At 41.5% G+C, this 22,245-nt stretch overlaps 1 protein-coding gene and 1 long non-coding RNA gene across 3 annotated transcripts in view; one reads left to right on the forward strand and one right to left on the reverse strand.

Annotated features, from left to right (window-relative positions):
• Positions 1–4,693, reverse strand: part of KL (klotho) — a 49,098-nt gene extending 44,405 nt beyond the window's left edge. Inside the window, exon 1 of one of the 2 annotated variants that reach the window (XM_071433940.1) lies at positions 3,887–4,693. In XM_071433940.1, coding sequence (XP_071290041.1) covers positions 3,887–4,693 — 807 coding nt within the window. The remainder of the gene's footprint in view (positions 1–3,886) is intronic. The other variant, XM_071433941.1, reaches the window with a different exon arrangement.
• A 436-nt stretch (positions 4,694–5,129) lies between these two features.
• LOC139593246 (uncharacterized) lies at positions 5,130–19,872 on the forward strand. The gene is made up of 3 exons (XR_011680226.1): positions 5,130–5,396; positions 6,840–7,375; positions 16,904–19,872. It is a non-coding gene; the product is annotated as an uncharacterized lncRNA (long non-coding RNA).
• Positions 19,873–22,245: the final 2,373 nt, after the last annotated feature.

The raw sequence follows: 22,245 nt of genomic DNA on the forward strand, positions 1-22,245 counted from the left end.
AGTTATGTAATCTATCTTTGGACCTAATTTTAATAAAACAAGTATTCTTGAAACCCAACATCTCTGTTTATCACATTTTAAAATGAAACTCATGGCATTTTTTTTCCTTTTCATGATTAAAACTTAAAAATAACTTGCTATAGCTTTTAATATAATTTGAGAACATAGCCTAACTTTTGGCAGCTACTGGCAGAGGAAACTGCAGCATCAGATCTGAACTTGCACCAGTTTGTCTGCACTTCTTTGTCAAATCTGGTATTTGAAAGAAACCTGATTCAATGATTAATGAGTAGAATAATCACTAGTGCAAACATATACCACCCAACTAATACTCAAACCCAAGTAAGAATCAGTTTCTTCTTTGTTCTTCTTTGAATTATGCTTTAAGAAAGCAAGAACAGGAAAAAAACCTATTACTTAGCAGTATTCCTCCTTTTTTCTAAAAATTAGGTATGCCTTGACAACTATGATGAGCTATGTTACTTTCAGGAAAATCCCAAATCATTCCATTTGCACTGAGTGAAAGTTTGAGGGCTGTCTCAATTTTGAAATAAACAATACACACCAAGAAAAGACCACTCTCCTACACTGAAATTACTGACACTTAGGTTTAACACTGAAGGTCAACAAAAGAGTACTTACCTTCTGTTTTGGAAAGAGTTTTGGAATAGAAATCAGTCTGTTGCTATGTGACTGGTTTCCAGGCAGCAGTTCCACTCACTTCTTCAGGGAAACAACGTGTTCTTCTGTTTCTGCAAATGCTGTTTATACTGAGTAAGTCCAAGTATGTTCAACTCAGACAACATACTGTGAACCATTAATGAAAAAACGCATTTGCAAAAACCAGAACATAATACACTGACCTCTCTCAACTCCTATTTGGAGAAAAGAGATGCATCATATACATGACAGATTGCTGGCATTACATTTTCTGGCTGTTGACTTGAGAGATTGCCAACTTTTATGAAACATACTTGATCCATTCCATTTATTTTGTGAATAAACATGAACAGCTTCCTCCATTTATTACCGCATCTGAAGGGCTTAGACATCTCAAAAGCGACAAGTGTCAGTGGAAATACTAAAAAAGGGTGAAATTTTCACTGAATACTGATGAACATTCCCTCAAGAGCACACCAAGAATGCATTAATAAAATAATTTTTCCTTACAAGGTTTTTACACTATTTTTATTTGGTCCTGTCTATAAAGAAGTGTCTCTGTCAATTTAGCATCTGTTATGACTCACTTAAGGAAGTTCAGAAAAATGAGAGGCAATTAAAAAATTCAGTACAATATGATGAAATCCATTCAAGCTGAATTCAAACATCATTACTTAAATCAAACTTCATTGCCCTGTTTTCACCAGCTCTGAATTGAACAACCTAAATTGAATCAAACTCTTATTTGATTATTTCTTCAGAGAATAAATAAGTCGCTCAGAAAAACAAAGCCCCAAATCCACATTTATATCTGTTGAATTTTAAAGAACTTACAGGAAATTATTTTGCTTTTTAACATAATTAGAATCCAGTAAAATAAATTAGGAGGCAGCAGCTTTACCTGCATATTGTAAATAAGGGGGAAAAAAGTCAGAAATCGTGCATATGAAGAGCTAGTCTGCATATTTGCTGAGAATCAATTATGACAACGAATTCTAACTTCAAAAAAAACCAAACATGTTCTGCAAACTCCATTTCCCTGGAAAAAAAATAAAATACAAGAATGGCACAGAGAAGGAAAAAGGATTAAGAAGAAACCAGGGGCCAGATCTTATGACATAAGGAGCAAAAGGTTAGACAATGAAAGGGGGTTTTCTTTGCATGAGAGGATTCAGCCACATTTTTGCAGTAGGTCTAAGAGGACTGTATCTCCCAGCAACACTGTCCAGTGATGCACACATCCTGCAGCTTATGTGATAAAGCAGTTCTGCTGTGCACCCCTCTGATACAAACCAAAGACGTGCATGCTCCCAAATAATGACCAAACTCACCTATAAAACTATACAACCCACAGAACACATATTAAAGAACAACATTCAAGTTGCAAAGTCAATCACTCTAGACTTATGTAAGACACTTTAATTTCCATGTGAAACATAATTCCCTCTTTACCATCACTGGTAAAACTTCAAATTTTTCTTAGACAAATGCACAGCCTGATATGGATATCAAGCCATACTATGTAGCTTCCTCCTACTTCACTGCTTGCACAAGTTGAAAGGTCTAATATTAATACGCTACAGAGAAGTAAAAAGGAGAAGGAGACACAGATGAAAGCTGTTCACTTCTCTGTGCTGAAGAGCTAGGCTCTACCTCTGCCTCCATGAAGACTCTTACTGGAGAAGCCAGGGATGTGAGCTCCTCTGCACATAATCTATGTTCCTGATTTTCTCTGCAGGTGATTTGAGATCTGGGAATATACTTGTAGAAGAGCTGGAAGTATAATGTAACTGACCGATGTGCTACAAAGATCACATGCCAGGAAAAGGGCACTAACAACCAGTGGCCACTTTGGCTCTTAACTGCATCTGTGTTTCTGCTCCTCTTTCATAAAATGTGGGGGGAAAAAAGTGGTATCTTGCTGCCTTCCACTGCATAAAAAGAAATGTTCACTCATGTGCAAACCCTGACTGATAGTCACTGGAACAAAACTAAATACTACGGTTTTGTCACTAAAGCAGCTATTGGTAGACCTTCCTGGTTTAATTACACTTTTGATATGGTGCAGCCAACTGTGCCTCAGGTTCTCATTTATTAAATAGAAAAGTATCTTCCTTCACAAAGTTTTTATGAGAAGAAGCACAGGCTTGAGATTATGAGGGACTCTGGTACTATGGTGATGCAGGATATACTCAAGCATGAAACACAGCCAAGTACACACCATGGTAACTAAATGTGAAGAGCTTAAAGTTTTCAGGACGAGGAAATTAACCTGAAATTTTACCCACATATTCTCCATCTCTATTTTCCCTCTGACTTATTTGTAGCATTAAAGACTGCAGAAGTAATACAGAAAAGTGGAAAAAGGTCAAATAAGGCATGCATTGGATGTTTTCTTCATGCCCACATCTAATACACAATGCTCATTAGGATACAACTCTTGCCAGTAAATGTGTGCTGAACAGACAGACATTAGCAGAAATGTAAATGTATATTAAAGTACAAGAGATCATGCCTAAATGAGCACCCCATTCCAGCTAGGAATCCTTTCTCCTGTCATTGGAAGGATACGCACTTCTCCTTAATTCTCCCTGAAAATCCCCACGGGTTGCTCCTAGCAAATACTACAATTACACTATAGAGATACACAGAAGAAAAATTAAGTATAGCAAACTACTAGTGCCATTTACAAGACTAACTGGGGAATTAAGGATCTCTTTCCCGAAAAAGTATTCACACTCAAAAAACCATCATACTTTGTCAAGAAAATGTCTGTTTGACATATTGGCCACCTCTACCATCTCCATTAATTCAGTGAGCTTTTTTTATCAAATACACTAATTCCCTTTATAGTCTTATTAAGCATTTCCACCTTAGAAAGGCAGCACTGGAGTGACACAGTCCAGGGTCTGCAGACCCTCACCCACCCAGAATGGCAACTGAACTGCTGCAGGCAGAAATGGACGTTTCTGCAAAACAGAGCTCTTTAACTCTCCACCAACTCAGTCGCTGGTGTAAGTAGCTCAGTAAGCTCCTGCCTTACACCATGAGTTTTCCCTCTTTGCCTATAGGTCTGCTGCCCGCACTCTGTCGGGCACATGGATTTGTGTTCCATGCCAGTGTCGGACCAGGGGACAGGTGTGCCGGTGGGGCGGGCTGAGCTCGGCCTGCGCCCCGGCACCTTGGCACGGCCGAGGAGCCGCCGGGGCCCCTTGGCGCCATTTACCTGGAGCAGGTGGTGGGCGGCCAGGTAGGCCAGGCGCGGGCCTCCCCGCACGCCGGGCGGCAGCCGCCCCGTGCCGTAGCCGTGCCAGGCCACCACGTACGGGTTGTCCATGGTCAGCCAGTAGCGCACCTGCCCGCCGAAGTGCCGGAAGCACAGCTCGGCGTAGTCGCGGAAGAGCCCGGGCAGGACGGGGCTGGCCCAGCCGCCGAAGGCGTCCTGCAGGGCCTGCGGCAGGTCCCAGTGGTAGAGGGTGACCACGGGCTCGACGCCCAGCTCCCGCAGGCGGGCCAGCAGCCGCCCGTAGTGCGCCAGCCCGGCGGGGTTGGGCGGCGCCGTGCCGTTGGGCAGCAGCCGGGCCCAGGACAGCGAGAAGCGGTAGTGCGAGACCCCCAGGCGCCGCAGCGCCTCGACGTCGCGGAACAGGTTGTTGTAGCTGTCGCTGGCCACGTCGCCGCCCACGGGCCCCGGCGGGGCGGCCCCCGACGGCGTGGCCGGGCGGTGGGCGAAGGTGTCCCAGACGGACGCGCCCTTGCCGCCCTGGCGCCAGCCGCCCTCCGTCTGGTAGGCGGCGCTGCCAGCGCCCCAGAGGAAGCCGTCGGGGAAGGTGTCGTGGAGGAAGAGCTGGTCCTGCGGGTAGGGCAGCCGGGCGAAGCGGGACCAGGTGCCCGCGCCCTGCCCCGGCGCCCCCAGCCCCGGCCGCCCCAACAGCAGCAGCAGCAGCAGTGGCAGCAGCGACGCGGCGAGGGCCATGCTCCCGGCGGGGCTCCGCGACAGCAGCTCCCGCCTCCCACCTCCCCGCCGCCCCATCTTATCTCACCTTGCGCCCCCCCCCCTTCCCGCCCCAGTGGGCACGGCCATTAATAATTACCTCAAAGCTGCCGTCTCCATCCTTCCCAGCCGGTTCCATCGGGGAGAGCTGCCGCCGGGGGCGGGAGCCAGGGCGTGAGACGGGGCGGGCGGGGAGGGAAGGGAGGAAGCGGGGCGTGGGCTCCTCGGGGAGAGGTGGACCCTGTCACCCCCTCAGGGTGTCTCTAGGTACCCCCACGGCCCCTCAAAGGGAGAGATCCCGGTCCGCGGGCGGCAGGCGGGGTGCCGCAGCCCTTCGCCCGCCCCGCCGGGCGTCCGCACCTCGCCGCGACTGCGGTGTCCCCTCGGAAGCGGGACCCTCGCTGCTCTCCTGCCGCCTTTCTTCCCATCGGAAGAGCCCGCGGAGAGACTCGACCGCCGGATCCGTCCCCTCTGAGGGGATGGGCGTTGCCCCCTCCCGTGCCCCCCTGCAGTGGCGCCGTCGGGGAGTCCGTGGGGCAGCGCCGGACGGGGAGGGGGAAGCGATCACGGGGCTGGGCTGGGGAAAAACCGAGGATCTAAAAACGCTTTTCCCTTTCCTCAGTGTTTCCGTAGTGGTACTTTAGCAAGACACATCGCACCTGCGATCTCTCATGTAGCAGCAATTGCAGAGAATTCGTTGTCCAAGGACATCAGACACTCACTCCTCGCCGCCTGCTCCCCGGTAATTCATGGGCTGTCACCTCTCAGTAACAACTCTTTTCTTTCCTGGAGTAGGAGGTTGGTATATTTGGTTGCTTGCTGCAGAAAAAACAAGTTCCAGTTAGAAATGCCTCGCGGATCTTTACGGAGAGAAAACAAATCGAGTTAAGTTTGATTACTAAGTTACATTTAGTAACCAACTGAGCAGGCGTGAGGCATGGAGTGCTCTTTAAAGGCAGGTCTCCAACTGCCCTTTGCGTCTCCTTTGGACAGAACAATTCAACCATCGGGGAGAGCTGCCGCCGGCGGCGGGAGCCAGGGCACAGCCAGAAACAGCCCAACACATTGCAGAACCTGGTATTCAGTGATAGGAACTCTTAATCGGATTTGGGACACCTACGAATAAAATACGTCTACTGAACAGACAGGCTGTTCGGCACAGAGAGATGTTCCCAGGAGATAAGGCTGTTGTTTAACTACTGAATGAAGGCCTTTAGATAATTTCATTTTATTTTTAGAAAATAAACGTTCCTCAGGGAAAAATTACAGATAATTGCTAATAATGAGTCAATGGATTTAAATGCCAGTTGTGAAGAAATGAAGGTTTCCTTTTGTGCACAGGATGGGCTCTCACCTTTCCCAAATGCAGGTGGGGCATTTGCTGTGCCTGTGCCCATTTCTAGAACTTCCAACTTCCACGTTTTCTGCATTGATCCAGATCACTTTTGGGGATTGATTTGTGCTATTTTTAAAGAGATCAAAGATGTAGGGGACAGGATTGGAATTAGTCTTTCACTGTGGCAGTTAATTAATTGCCGTATTAGGGGGATGGGGGTCTGAACAGTCCAGGGGACCATCGACAGCCCTTCCCCAAAGGAGGAAGTTTGTAGGGCAGAACCAGGAGGTGACAGGCCCAGAACCAAGGCTGCTTCCAGGAGTGAGTTTGGGACACAGTCTGAGAAGGTGCTGACATTCAATTACAGTGTGAGTAAATGACAGCTTCAGATACAACAACAGAAAAAGGTGTTGGCATCACCTGCAAGTTACTTGAAGAAACTGGAGATTAATTGTTGAATGCACTGGGGCATTGCTGCAATTGTCCCTGTGCAAGGAGTGGAGAACTAGCCTCCTGTTCAGCTGCAGACCTGATTTCAAGGAAGCATAATGTCTTCACTGGATTTTGCTGACAAAGTATTTTAAAAATAAGGAGTAGAGGCATGTCTCAGAAACACCATCACCTGAATCACCTAAATCAGAGTGTATTAGTAATGGTAAGTCTATTGCTAATATTTAAGGAAAAAAATATCATTGAGTATATAGAGAAACAAGAGATTTTGAAATACATCATGGTATATTCTTTTTTCATGTGGTAATTATTAACTAAAACCTAGATCAATCCTATTTATACTTTGGCAGCACCAAAAAGTAGACACTGAACTGAAGCTTCTTCACTTGTTACTTCCAGAGCCTGTCAACAGTCAAGGAAAAGAAATGGCCTCATGGTTACTCTAAGTCAGTCTAGACAACTTCTGAAGAAGTATACGTTATCCAAAACCTGTCAGGATACAGTGGACTGTACTCCTGAAGCAAGAAGCCCATTTTTTTGGGACAAAATCTCACCATAAGCTGTTTGTACAAAGCTATCATTTCACCTGTCACTTTACCTGCATGTCTGCTAGATGAAAGCTTTATGTGTGTGTGTGTGTGTAAGTGACAGAAAATGTGCCACGTGGCCTCCAGTTCCATGTGTTGTTTTGGTTTTTTTTTTCTTAGAAAGCTTGTTTTAATGTCTTAGGACAACACAATTACCAACTGCTCTGAGCCAATATATTTTTTTTTTCCCTAGCAGACAGCCTAACAAACTCTGTGCAATATTAACCATGCAGAAAGGTCAGCCAAACACTTGCAGACATCCAGGTCTCCCTCATTGCTCCTTGAGTTCAAAGTGTGGCTCCATTGTGTCCATGTTGCTGAGCAAGCACAGTTTCAATTCTGCCCCAGGTAAGCAGATCAGGATTTGACTTTCAGCCTCTTGGTATTGGTGGTTACTGAACATTCAACTTTTGATAATATATATAAAGTGTAGTACTGTGTCATTTATAATCTTCCTTCAGGCTGTGCTGAGATTTTCTTTGCTAGGTATAGAGTCAGTGCATGCAATCAAACTCGACAGTGTTCTGACTGAGCAGAGCGTTTATATCCCAAAGGGGCTGAATCTTCTGGGATACTTAATTTTAGGTAAAAGAACTCTATTACTGCTTTAGATTGATTTAACAGCTTCCCCTGAGGTAATAACCATGCTTCAATGCAGCAAACCCCTTTATCATTTTAAGATCTCCAGAGAAGAGCTAGAAGCTGTACAACAGTAGCATCTATGGTGGAACAAGTGGTCTCAGTGCCTAAAACCACCATCTTCTCTGTTCACAAACATACTTCCAAATGCATACAGCCATACAGCCAGTTAAAAATAGCCTTATGTAGTAGATTTTGCAGTCTCAGCATTTCCTCTTGGGACACAAAAGTATTTGCTAACCCTTGGAAAAAACTGCTTTAAAAACTGCTTAAAAAAATCACCACCTGATTTAGATTTGAGAGTTTTCTCTGCTTCTGACATCGCTGCATTACAGTACTACTCCTTTGTTGTGCCTGTTAAATGCAAACTGCTGAGCTGTGAAATTTTACTTCCACTTCCTCATCAATAGCTGTTTCCAGTGGAAAGATGTCCAACAGCATTCTAGATTTACCTTCTTCATTCCTGCCCAAACACCACAGACTACAAGGCAAACAAGCTCTTTCTCTTGCAAGTCCAGTTTCCTTGAGGAAGTGCAGGCTTCTGTACCTGTTCCTTCTTTCTCACATGATCACACTACTTAAATGTGTTCACTGTACATTCAGATTTACCTTAGAGACAGCTAGTGACTGATTGTATTGAAATTAGAAACAGAGTGTTGTCAGGTTCAAAATAAACCTGCTGATGAAATAAATGCAGTGCTGTGGAATGCTTGGGAAGATGTTGAAGGCTCCTCTCTTTTATCTGTAAATACCACATCACTCTCCACTCCACTTTTTTCCAGTGCCCTATTCTGAATCATGGGCACCCTAGTTTGTAGCTGATCTCCCTGTCTTCAAAAGTGCCTTATGAATGGGTGAAAGAAGGGATGGGCAAAGATACAAGGGAAAAGAAGTTGCCTCTCTCCTAAGAAGGGGGGTGTTGAAGAGGTGGATACAGCCTTGCTCTTCCAGTCCTGGGCAGGAGATATGGATTGTTCTGGCAAGAGGAGTTCAGAGCTGAGGGAGAAGAGAAAGGACAGAAGTGCTCCTTGCTGACTCCAGCCATGCAGCTCATGAGCCACAAGCTTCAGTTGGTTTTTAGATGGGAGTGGAACCCTGATTGCAGTGGCTGAAGAAATAGATGCATTTCCATAGGGTCTGCTGAGCCTGTATGAACAAGTGACAGGAGGTGCCCAGGAAAATTACAGGCCAAAAAGGGAGTTGTCTAATGAATTTTGGCTCTTTTAGAGTAGAAAATCCTGGAAAGCAGAGTGACTGAATCACTCACAAGGGTGAAATAGATTTAACAATTTAGATGAGGGATCTGGAAGAAATGGATGCCAACTCTAAGAGTTGCACACCTCTGAAAATTCTGGTCTGTGGTCTGTGATGCAGTATAAGAAAGACCAGAAAAATAATTTCATTCTTCTCACTGCTGTTTTAATTTCTTTTTGTGATACACTGTTATAATTTTGGAACCAATTTTATTCTGTCTCCCCAGGATGGCTCAAAAACTTGAATCCTGTGCCTTAGTCTACAGCTGATAGCACTCTGGAGACATGTATGGTGACTGTTCATGTACAGTCATCCTATCTCTCCAGTTCAGGCACAACTGAAGCATTTCTTTTTACTCTTCAAATTCCCAGTATTTTAAAACTTCTGCCAAAATGCCACATCTTCTATGAAAAGAAAGATCCAGGGGACTTAAATGAAGAAATAAAAAGCACTTCTATTCAAAAATGAAAATGCAATGCTGAGTTTTACATACATGAAAGTTGATTTTTTTATGCATTAAATTCAGTGAGGGAAGAATGTGTTGCAAAATTGCTTCTATCATCATATTTTTAGATCACTTTCTGTAGGTAAATTGATAAGAATTACTCCTGTACTTGCTAAGTTTGTATTTCAATAAACACTTGAATGACAGTGCAGTTCAGATACTTATTTCTTGTTGGTTTCGGCTCATTAAAATATTGGTCTCATTTACTACAAGGCAAAAACTGGCTTACAAAGAAATAGGATTGGTTTAAAAAACTACTGTAGTGTGTTAATTCTTTGTAAGATTTTTCTGCCTAAATGACTCTTCTGCAGTTAAGAGTTATATCACATTAAACTGAACTGAGATGAAACTTTATAAACTAGTAATTTAAAATATATTGCACTAAGCTGCTGCATCACTAAATGCACAGGCAACACTGGCTGCAAATGCATAAACATTTTTCAGGGCAACAGTTATATGATGTTCTTTAATAAACACATCTTATTATGTTATACAAAATCAACTTCCATCGGAGAGCAAAAACTTAGTTCTGTATGAAGTATGTAGTACTGAAATGTGACTTATAGTCAACTGAGAAGTTGTTTAGTCTTTTAGTGCTGCTGTCTACTAATATAAATGTACTTGGGAGCCATTTCCAGTTACTCTATCAAGGGTTTACTCCTGTGTTTCCAAGATTGGCTCAAAACCACCAGGAAGCCAAGACATTTATATGCACAGTTACACAGGGTCTGCCTCTTCAAATGTGGTTGAGGAGCTGAACCAGATTAGGCCAACCAAGACAGAGTAAGCTGCAACAGTCCAGACTTGCAAAGTAGGCCTTTCTAATAACAGCCAAAAAAACCCAAACCTTGACAATTACCGCAATTAACTTCACCTCTGAGATATGAAAGCATGGATGCATGGCCAGTAGCCATTTTGCATTAAGCATTTCTTCACAGCTGCTACCTAATGCACTGCTTCAATAACTGAAGGTCTGATAATTTCTAAAGTAGGCTTGCAGCAATGAAATTTAAGGTTTGTACCTTACTTTGCAGCCAAGTAATGAGAAGTTCGTGGTCAGTTCATCACACAATTTCTCTGCTGATCCTTCCTCCTGAGGGAGAGGACTCCTCACACAGTTACCCAAATCCAATGGGGAGTCCTGCCCATGGGAGATAGTCCTCCATGAACTTCTCCAATATGAATCTTTCCCATGGACTGTAGCTCTGCATTAATTGCTCCAACATGGGTCCCTTCCATGGGGTGCAATCCTCCAGGAACAGGTTGCTCCAGCATGGGTCTCCTGTGGGGTCCTGCCAGGAAACTTGCTCTGGATGGGCTCCTCCATGGGCTGTAGGTGGATCTCTGCTTCCCCGTGGACCTCCATGGGCTGCAGGGGCACAGCTGGTCCTCCACATGGTCTTCACCACATGCTGCTGGAGAATTTCAGTTCCAGTGCCTGGAGAACAGCCTCCTTCTCCTTCTCCACTGACCCTTGTTTGCAAGGCTGTTCTTCTCACATATTCCCCTCACATATTCTTTCTCCTCTCTCCAGCTGCAATTGCTCCTTCACATCATTAACTTCCTCTTAAATCCATTGTCCTAGGAGCTCTACCTACATCACTGATGGGCTTGGCTTGGTCAGTGCCAGGTCCATCTTGGAGCCATCTGCATTTGCTTTGTTGAACATGTAGGAAGCTTCTGATAGTTTTCACAGAAACCATCCCTGCTAGCAAAACCTTGCCACAAAAACCCAATACTTTGGTAATTCCATGCTAATGTCCTAGGGGCCTCAGGACATCTCAAAAGAAGCCTGTGTTCAGGCAACTGAATTGAGCCTTTGGCAGTTCAAGAGTTCAAGGAGATCTAAGCAGTGTAATATGTGCAGCTTAGAGAGTGATTCAGCTCAGCCTAAAGTAAGCACCAAGGAAATTCACTTGTCAAACATGTATGCCTGGTCCCATCTCCAGCAGCCAGCTCATGGCATCTGGCACATCCAATCGGAGTTGCTGATGTTGCACAGAGGGCTGGTTTCATCTGCTAACTATGGTTGAAATTACTTATGGCTAGATATCCCACTTGTCTTCCACTTAATATTCCAAAACAATACAAATCACATATAGATCTTGTGTCATATCTATCAGCTTTGGGTAAATGATATGGTGACACAATGGCTGTCAAACAACACCATCTACCCTCCTGTGGTCAGCCAAATATGGGAGATCCATGTCCAGTCACAATGGCAATTGAATACATTCAGAATGGTACCCAATGTCATGTATAAAGATGGGAGCCTTGACCATAGTGCTTGTTTGCCTCACCAGTTATGCAATCTGCTATTGTCAGATTTCTGTGAGTTCTGCATCATCCAGCTCTTTTTGAAGGCATGTGGGTGTCTGAATCTCAAACATCTCACTCTACCAGTACTTTGAGAGAAATTTTTATCTTAACACCATTTATAATATTTCTATACATCATACATCTACTTCTATCATTAATATATGGATTGCTTTAGCCTCATCTGAAATCCAAGGAGGTCTATTCTTTTGAGCAATAAGATGTTCATCCATTTCTTAGAGTGAAATTAGGCAAAGGATAAGATTTAACAGTGTCAGGATCTTAATACTTCTTCCTGAGCAAGAGCCAGTCTATTTAGGTTGCTGTCCCCCTTAAGTGATGGACTTACAACCCCTTCTTTAGACCAAACCATTTAGGGCAAAGCAGGAAGCCATGTGTGCTACCACTGCCTTCAGTTCTCTGAGACTAAGTGTTTGTGAGACTATTTTGAATATATTCAAAATATATTCAAGGTCAGTGATTTGATTTCCACCAGCCTCTCTGATTCACCCCTACAGTGCATATCTGCTGCAAATCAAAGAAGGATGAGAAATCTAATAAGGAGGGACAAGCTATGCCACAATTATAATGTGGGTAGCTGAAGACACAAGTAACAAAAGTGCCACAGCGATGAAGTAACACGTTGGCACATCAGTGTTTCAGTCCTCCTCATCCATCAGGTAACTCCAGAAAATGTTAGCATCTGAGGGATTCTAAAGAAAAAACTGCTTTGTATTTTTGCTCATTGGCAGTGAGGAAACTCCCAAATTGTGGCTGAAGGATTGATTAAGCTTTGATATATGTAAGGAAGTTAAGCAAGCACCTTCTCTAGAATTGTTGGGCCACTAGGAAGGTTATCTACTGTTTGGAGATGCATCTAAGGCAAGCATTTTCCAAGTGTAAATCCTTGATTTACAGTGTTCATTCACATGTGCACAGAATGTAACCCATGCAAAAATTCGGCTTGAAAAAAATGGTATGCAGCCCCTGTAACTATGTTCAAATGCATTCTTTGCTGGAAGAACGTACCCCCTTACCAGTATGGTGCATGTAGTCTTCATCCAAACCATTTTTTGTTTTTAAATTACAAAAAAATTCCTTGTAGCAAAAAATCGTTTATATATACACAGTGAGGCAGTCCACCCCTAGAGAGAGAAGCGAGGCCCTGTCATTGTGAAACTTGCTTCATAGGAGGCAGCAGTGACTTTTAAATCTATTAGATTTTTTTTTTTTTAATGTACTACAGTTAGGCATCATCAAGCAATTCCTTCTTTGGACTGAAATAGGGAAAAGATTCTTGCAAGGAAAGTGGGGTAGGAAGTATTTTCCAGAATAATTTCTCTGTTAGGTACCAAAGAGTAGCTATTGAGTGAGCTACAATTTCTGGGGCATGCAGTCAGATCAGGTGTCATTTGGGCAATTTGTAGTCACAAAGGTTGATATGGCACTTTTCTGTCTGTTTTATGACACTTCGTCATAAATACAAAGAAAAGTTAATTTGGTCTTTTTTTATTAACTTACCATTTAAGCTCCTCTAGGCCTGGCTTTCAGCTGACAAACACATGTTCACTGAAAGGAAGGTATCTGTGCCCATTTCTCTTTATTATTCCTATCTTCAGTTCAAATCAGTTTTTAACTTAAAAAGCTGGAAAATTTAAGGAAGGTGATCTACTAAATACATCCACTTTTTTTTCATGCCTATTTTTCATCGCTGCCCGATAGTCCCTCTTGTGTATGCAAGGGCTTTTCTGGACATTCCCTTACAGTGGATGTGCTGTGAGGGCAGAGCATCTGTGCCTGCAGTGCGCAAAGCTTGTCTTAGCATGTTTGCTATTATTATTTCAGCAGGCCAGCAGCAGTTTCCTGAGGATCACAAATGAAAGCCAGAAAATGTGATTTTTCAAAGTGAGGCAGGTGTCTCCAAAAAATGCTCAGCAAAATTTCACACCATGGGGAGAGCATGATTCCCAAAGCTACAGGCATCCTCCAGATCCATCTCACAGCTTTCAGCGCAGTCAGCACTGGAAGACCTCGAGGTCAGTGGATTTGTTCTCCAGAGATTGCAGCACTACTCTTGCCTCTTAAAATTGCTGACAGGCTTGATTTGGTGGCAAAGAATCTGCCTGGTTTGGTGTCTTCAAACCATGCCCCTTACACACTCATAATCTGCCTGGTGAGGCCTTTCATGTTTGCCTGTAACAAGGTGTTCACATAGCCCTCTGTAGCTCCCCAGGACTAACACGATGTGTTTTGATTTCTAACTCCTCTTTTGCAGTGCTCAAAACAGATCAGGTGTCTCATTTCACACATCATTGCTCAGCTGCATCCTGTGCTGTTCCCATTCTCCACCTAAGCCCCAGACCATACCATATATAATACAGTCCCTTCTCCTACTGTGGAAGGACATCACACTCCACAGCAGCATCTTGCCTATGCTTTCACATTACTGTTTTAGCTTAGGTTAAGGATTTCCATTTTTATCCTCAGATCACTCTCCAGGCTTTCTTTGGCCAGCATTGCATTGGACCTACATTTGAGCAGTATTAAATGGGGCTGCAGAGTGAACTCTCTCAACAGCAAATATCAGCTAAATACTCATGAGGAGGTGGCCACGCCTTAAAGAAGAGCTCGGGAGGCTCTTAACTGTAAATATATGTAAACTGGAAGACTACCTTTCTTTGAGTGTCAGCTTCACCTACATGATCTTTAAGGTCCCTTCCAACCCAAACAATTTTATGATTTTGTGATACTAAGGCAGCATAAAAAGAATGAAGCCTTTTAGCAAAATTGTTTTAATATACAATGGAATAGTAATATTAGTAAAAATTCTACTATGGGCATAACTATGTGAATTGTGGCTTAGTCTGTGTCTCTTCTAAAATGGGACTTCTATTTACCAACAGAAGCATCTTTATGCTTCTTTAACAGGAGACATGGGATGCATGAGAAGGTCTCTGGTTGGTGACAAGTGCTATCTGATCTGCAGTAACAGTCTCTCCAGGTGTGTTTGGTACATGCAACTGTGAAGTTGTCATGCCTTAAATAAAAGGCTTCCCTTCCCTTTCTTCTCTTCCTGGTGCTTGACCCCAGTAGTCAGTACTGCAGCTACTCCAGGGACCAAGGAGGTCACATATAACGCCTTGTGGAGAAAATTCCTAGCTCCAAAGTCTGGGGCTTGCACTCAACAGGGAGAAGGCAAGGGTGAAGCTTTCCATTGTACATCTACAGCATATTCTTCCCCATCAACACCCAGCCCTTCTGCTTCAGAAGAGCAGCCTGCTTCTTTCAATCATAGGCAATAAAAATTTTGTGACTAATAATCCAACCATTTCTCTCCTTCCTCACACGCACCTCTTTTTCCAGTAACCCCTCCTCTGATACACTCAAATGGAGCCAGGGAACAGGACATGGAGGACAGGGGCAACACACAACCCATAAGCAGGAGACAAATTTATTTTTGCATAGGATTTTAATTTCTATTCCTATTTGGACATAGGAAATGTTTTTGTCGCCCACAGGCCCACTGTTTGAGTAAAGTAATGCAGCAGCCAAATAGGGCATGAAACAAGAGTGGTCCTTCCAGTGCTACATTGTCCTAAACTAACCTAACTGATTAGGTCCAACTGTACTGATAAATAAAAGAGAACTGTGGTGTAAATGAACACTTATCCCCTAATCTGTTTAATTGCTGTTCTGTCTCTTTTGCACAACTCTCTGCAAGACAAATATGCTGCAAAGTGGAGCAGCCATAACCACTGCAGACCTGAGCCAAATGGTGCTGCTTAGCCCTAGGCACAGGAATCTGTCTCTTTTATTCACTTTTCTTCAGCAGCATGAAAGTGGCTAAAAGTGCAATTAGCCCTTTCTGTTTTGTACAAGGATTTCATTTTTTTTTTTAGTCTACACATGCAGCAATAACTGGCAAAACATCTCCTTAGCTTGTCCAGCCTGCTTCCCTACCAGCTCCTATTAGAGGACACATCTGTACATACACAAAATTCTGTGCAGATTTCTGAAAGCTGGTATAAACATCTATGTAAGTCCTTACAAATTTTTGTTTCCAGCTTTTAACCAGCTGCTGTACTTAGCTTTACCAATTGAAATGGCCTCAGATTGCATCAGGGCAGGTTTAGGTTGGATATTAGGAAAAATTTCTTTACTGAAAGGGTTGTTAAGCAGTGGAACAGGCTGCCTAGGGAAATGGTTGAGTCACCATCCCTAGAGCTATTAAAAAAACATGTGGATGTGGCATTGAGGGACATGGCTTAGTGGTAAACTTGGCAGTGCTGGTTAATGGCTGGACTTAATGTTCTTAAAGATCTTTGCCAAACTAAATAGTTCTATGATTCTATGTTCATACTGCTGCCCAAGGGATAACACCCCACACACAGACCTACCATTGTTATTGCTGTGATGTGAAACCCTCTACTCTGTTCCGCTCCACTTTGACACTTTGTGTGATGCCAACCTGCACAGAGTGACTGAATTTCCCAAATTCAGAAACATCAAAGATGAAAATCTCTTGAGTGCTTCTTGTCATGTGGGATAGGATTCGTCTAGGTAAGGCCAAGGGGACTCACGGTGCCAGGAGCTGCGAGGGAAGGAAGGTATAAGAAAAGTTATTGTCAGACCAGCTTGGCAGCTGCACATTGTTGATTCCATGAAATGCTTGCTGGTGGGCTCAGGAGTGTAAACAAGAGCTCTGATTCACATATCTTAAGAGAAGGAGAAAAATTTATAGCAGTTAATGTGTTGTATATTCATGATCTAAATGAATAGTGTAGTTACCGTGTCTCAGACAAGTTTACAAACATTCCTAATCCTCTCACTTCTGAGAAAGTAACATGACTGTCAACTAGATAGGGAAGAAATTCAGTGTGTACACACATGCATGACATATTTCTAAACACTGGTGATAAAACTGGTGCTAAATGGTGGTAACTTTTGATCACAATTATACAGTAGAGCATTGCTTCTTTTATTCCCATGCCTTAGATTTGCAAAGTTTACCTACCTTTCTCTCTTTTTAAGCCCCCCAAACTTGACAGTACTTGAGCTGCTAGCATGTAGCATACTGTCTGTCATTAATATTATTTAATTGCTTCTTTAAAATCCCTAATCTATAATCATTTTGACTTTCACCTAAAATTTTTTCTTGGCAGTCAGGGAAGAAGGGAAGGTGAAGATATCATCAATGTGAATGTGAAAGCTTTGGAAAGGGATGAAAGGCACTACAATAATACAAGTTGTTGCAGTGGTTATCAGTAGCTTCCAACAGAGATTTGTCTCCAGAGTGCAAGACCCTAATGATGCTACAGAAAGGATCTCATTAAATATCCAAGTTAAGAAGACTAGTTCAAAAACAAGTAAGATGGATGAGGCACAGTGTTCTTTAAATGACTGCTGAACAATTTTGAGGATTAGCTTTCCTTACTGGTAAATGTATATTAAACTCTAAGTTATTATTAAGGTGATTTTATCTTGGTGAGTTTGTCATCCAAATGGGATTTTATAGGATATGTTGGGAATTTTCCAACAGAAACTGTTTTTGGTTGGAAAATGCAGCTTTATCAAAACCACAGGGGTTTTTATGGAAATGTACATGCCAGCTTTGATACAGATGGAATTTTCACATCAAAAAATCAAAGTAGAGAAGCCTAAGTCACAACAGCCTTCTAGCCTAGCTCATTTATCCAGCTATGGGGAAGACTGAGATTTCTGGATGTGCAGGACTCTGCCTGAAGATCTGTATTTTACCCTCAAGGAAAGTACTCCTTTCACCCATCTGTGCTGGGATGAGTTGTTTTTCATCTAGAAGCAAGAGAGTGAGAAAATGAGGTTTGCTTTGCAGCCCAGTGGTCATGACTCACATGTGCAGTGCCGTTGCCAGAGATGCAATGTGACGATAGCACCAACATACAAGAAAAGAAACCAAAGGGCGCCCATGTCTCTGGTCAGATAATAGCAGACCAGATTCAATGATCTGCCTTGCCTTCTCCCATTTTAGTTCCAATTGCATCTTGTGACTGCAGCCAGACACAGTATGCATGGAAAATACACTTGGCAGCAGACACCATCAGAACATGGCATTCCAATGATATAAAGGATGACAAATGGAGAAGACACTCAAGAAAGGAAAAGTATTTAATCTAAGGGAGTGACAGATGATGAAAGCACAGATACATTCTAGAGAAACACTCTGTGATCTGTAAAAATAAGAGGCTTTTGTTTCCACATATCTTATCTCTTGGCAGGAATTCAGCCATTTCAGATTTTCTCCAGGTATCCAGAATTGCTAAGTAAGCATGCCATTGCAATAAAAGAACATGCTGTAGCAAGATAATAAATGTGACTTGCTTAACAACTGTGTTATCTTGTATGGCCAGGCACAAGAGTAGATAGCATAATCTAAGTATACATGTGCCTTTTGCAAAGAGAATAACAAACTGTAAGTCACACTCTTTGAATTATCATCCATCAATTTGCAATGTAACCACCCCCCTTGAAAAATACATATAGGCAGAAATTAAACATGAAAATTGTAATGGAATTTATGACAAAACACGCCTAGGGGAGAAGGGTCACCCACACTTTCTTTCTGTGCTGCAAAAATACCTTTTGCAATTACACTGCCATGAATGGACTTCTGCCAATTTAATGCTTTGTTTCCCATTATAAGCTGTCATGACAGGTGCGATTTTTGTACCTTGTATTGTGGGAACACCTGACCTTCACATTAATGTCTTCATACTGATAACAGCTGAAAGCCCTTCCCCACTACAATACTTCAAATTCTTTGTCTGCTTGGTTTCTGTCTGATTAATGTAGAAAGTCCAGAGTTCATTTTGAAGCAAAGCAAGAATACTTTTAAAGTATTTCCAATCAAGCTTTCATTTCTTTATACATGAAAGTGTTCACAGACATACTGTGTTGTTTGTACTAGATATAGTTATAGATAATGATGTTAATCTTTTTTCTGGTCATACTTTATATTTAAAATCCAATTACAAATAGCTTTAGTAGATTAGAATTATTACTTTAGAGTCAAAATCTTACCATGAGGCCTGATAGGTTGCTTTGAAAACATTGTTTGCTGTCTCCCTGAATACAATATACCAATTTTCTGTAGCTATGTAACATGTTTATAGTATTCATTAATCATTAACTAGACTCTTATAAACTTTTTATTCTTTATACTAAGCCTCTTAGACTTGGTGTAAAGAATAACATTTTTCTATTCTTTACCATCCCCTTTTATCAAACAGACATCAGTCTTCTGAGAATGTTTAACTGGTGCATCTTCTTTATGAATGGAATGCACACCACCAATTTAAAACACAGATTATGGCTTTTTAATTCTCACTTAGAGGAAGGAGTTAAATGACACACAAATCTTGAACTGAGCCTTGACCCAGAACTGTACTTGACCCCAGAGACTTCATCACTAATGTAAACTCACCAACCTGTTACAGTCAGAGGGGCAGGAGATCATGTTAGGTGAAGCCAGCTGGTTTTTAGTTGCCTGGGCTGAAGCATGGGGGACTGGCGTTGTTTTTTGAAACCACTTGTGTTTTGCCTTATCTTATGTTTGTAAGGTGTAGATGACCTCCTAGGTGACATCCATTTCAAACTGGAATTTAATCCCTAGGGTCATTTCCTAGATGGAATGAATTGGAGCCAAATCTCAAGCTCCATTCACCTGCTGGACTAGTACAGGTGTCCCATAATGTCCTGCTCAGTGTATTGGTGTGGGATGTGTCCAGCAACAACTTTCTCTTGGGCACTTCTGATCCTCTGCTGAACAATGACTGCAACGGTAGTCTAAGATACTGCTCGAACTACTGGAATGAGAATATCAATTTCATTTCCATTTGGGGATTAATCACTGCTGATTAAAATCTGAAGAATTAAAATCCCTGTTTTAAAAGGAAAACAAGATTTCTCTGCTTTGAGGGCATATGTAAGCTATATTTGCTACTCTTTACTTTATATTCGGTAAGAGTTCCAGTGCAATATTTCACCAAGAGGAAGGAGCTGGGATTTTATGTGATCTCATTTGCATGCATAGTGTGCCTTGCCTTGTAAGAATATATTTAACTTACTTCTTTCCTTTGTTAATATGTTTTACTATTAGAAAACATATTATTTTTTAGAATAATTACAAATGATGGCTCATAAAAGAGGGGGTTTTGTACTGCAGTCTTCAATGTGGACAACCTGAAAAACATATTCCTGAAGTTTCTTTTTTCACCCTTCAAAAATTGTTTTGGTTTTTATATGTTAGCATGTCTAGAAGAGTCATGTAACTACCATTGAATGGCACAATTGGGGAAACTATATACTCCAGATGCAATAAAAGTTACTTTATTTTATTTCCTATTTTCTGGGGAGGAAATGACTTCTAAAAGTCTCCTATGATTTTGCAAGAAATAAAAGAAAGGAAGATAGATTAGTTCATGCAAATTATAAATTTCTACAGCATTCCTTTTAATAAAAATTTGCCATTTTCAGAAGAAGAAAAGAGGGATTTTCTAATTGCAATATTCTCATTTAATTAGATTTAATCAGATACTTTGTAGCACACTGAATGTGTACATATGGGTGTTCAATAAAATTCTTACTACTCTCATCTTTCTTAAAGGTACATATAAACACTGAATGACAGACTACATTTCACCAAATTTACTATAATATTTTAAAATTAGAGGTAGATTTCACTTCAGTCATGATAAAAAGCTCAGTTTTGCTTCCATGCAAGTGTTTGGAAAATGTCAATACAGCTGTAAGAATTTAGAGGAATTCTCAAACTTTTAGTTTGTATTAACTCTACAGTGGATATTTATTGATAGCAACAGTAAAAATTTCCTGTGTGCTAAAACTAGACTTAAAGAGATAATGTAATTATTAAATAGCTTCAAATACGTTGAAATACATTTGAATTCCTTGATGGAATATTTTGGTACTTTCTAGAAACATGCCTTGCAATCTGTGGCAATTGCTATTCTTCCAAAAAGTTGAAATATATTTTAAAAGATATTTTACCTGAAATAATATTTTGTCTGTTAGCTAGACTCTTGCCTCGGTTAATTATTTGGACTGTATGAAGAGGAAGAGATTTAGCTTAGATCCATGATAACTCCTCAAACCTAGATTCTGTGTAGTACATACCACCTTTATGAGAACCTATAAAGCTCTTCTCTTACATTTCACAAATTGTAAAGTCATCCTGTAATACAAAATAGGTATTAGATCCCCTGGAAAGAGCTGTTTGAAAATCTTGTAAAATAAAGCCCTTCCCCCACCCCCAAGCATTCATTTGTTATACTTCTAAGGGGTAGATTTTCAAGGTATTGCACTCCATCTGTATTTGAAGAATTAATCAACAGCTTTAGATGGATTCCATTTTCTTTGAATCATCAAGGAGAAAGTGTTTAAGGCCAGCTGTCAAACCCATTTTTCTTTTACTTAGGCTGGATAAAGAGAGCTTGTGATTTTCTTGCTGGCCTTGCACAAAAGTGAATCTGCATATGAACACACTGAGGTTTTGGAAGAATTAGGCTGATTTCTGCAGACTAGGAAATGCAAGTGGCATTTGGAGAGTTGTTGAATTTTTAGCTTGACAATCTGTTGATGAATGAGTAGTCCTAAAGCTGTTTAAGATCAAGGCCCAGGAGGAAATGTCTTGATATTAACATGTGTCCATTTTTTACGGCACTATTAATGCAGTGCAAAAGACAATATGTGTCATGCAATTTATTTTCAAGCTGGCATATCTTTATTTATAAGAAAGTGGTGTCATGTGTGGCATGGATATACAATCATTTTCCTGTTTTCTACGTCTCCTTGTCATCTTCTGGCCAGTAGAGAGGTCTTAACAACCCAGGTTTATGGTTACTCTTTTCCACATGCCTCAGTTTCCAGCCTCATGTCATTAATCCAGCACCAAATCAGGGAAAGGCTGAGGTAGAGTTGGGAAGGCTCTTGGTGGTACATGTGCTCCCTGAATTCCACCCTCTTGCCAAAAGGTAGGATCACATTCTCTACAAGCTTGAGTCCTAATATCAGTTTGTCCTACCGATTTTTAAAAACAACCAAGAATAGAGACTCCATAACTTCATGGCCAGTGCTAGTTACCAGTTTTTACTACTTTTATCTTTAGGATATGCATCAAGAGCTAATACAATAAACTCCTTTGACTCTGCTTAATTCTATTAGTTTTGTATTATCTTTTGCATTTTCTTCCCTATTGATTAAAAAAAAAAAAAAAAACACACAAAAAAAAAACACACCAAAAAAAACCCAAAAAAAAACCAAAAAAAAAACCAAAAAAAAAAAAAACAAAACAAAAAAAACCACAATCTGATCATTGAATTATAAATTCAGGAACAGCTTTATACCAGCCAAGTTCTCCAAAGTGCCAAGTGCAGCAGGGGGACTATTTTAACTGGCCTATATTTAAGACTTCTATTTATACATCTCCGAATGATGTTTGCCTTTTTTGCAC

Source organism: Agelaius tricolor, unplaced genomic scaffold, assembly GCF_023055355.1.
Source record: "Agelaius tricolor isolate 1412-34295 unplaced genomic scaffold, bAgeTri1.0.p SCAF_9, whole genome shotgun sequence".
Classification (NCBI taxonomy): Eukaryota; Metazoa; Chordata; class Aves; order Passeriformes; family Icteridae; genus Agelaius; species Agelaius tricolor.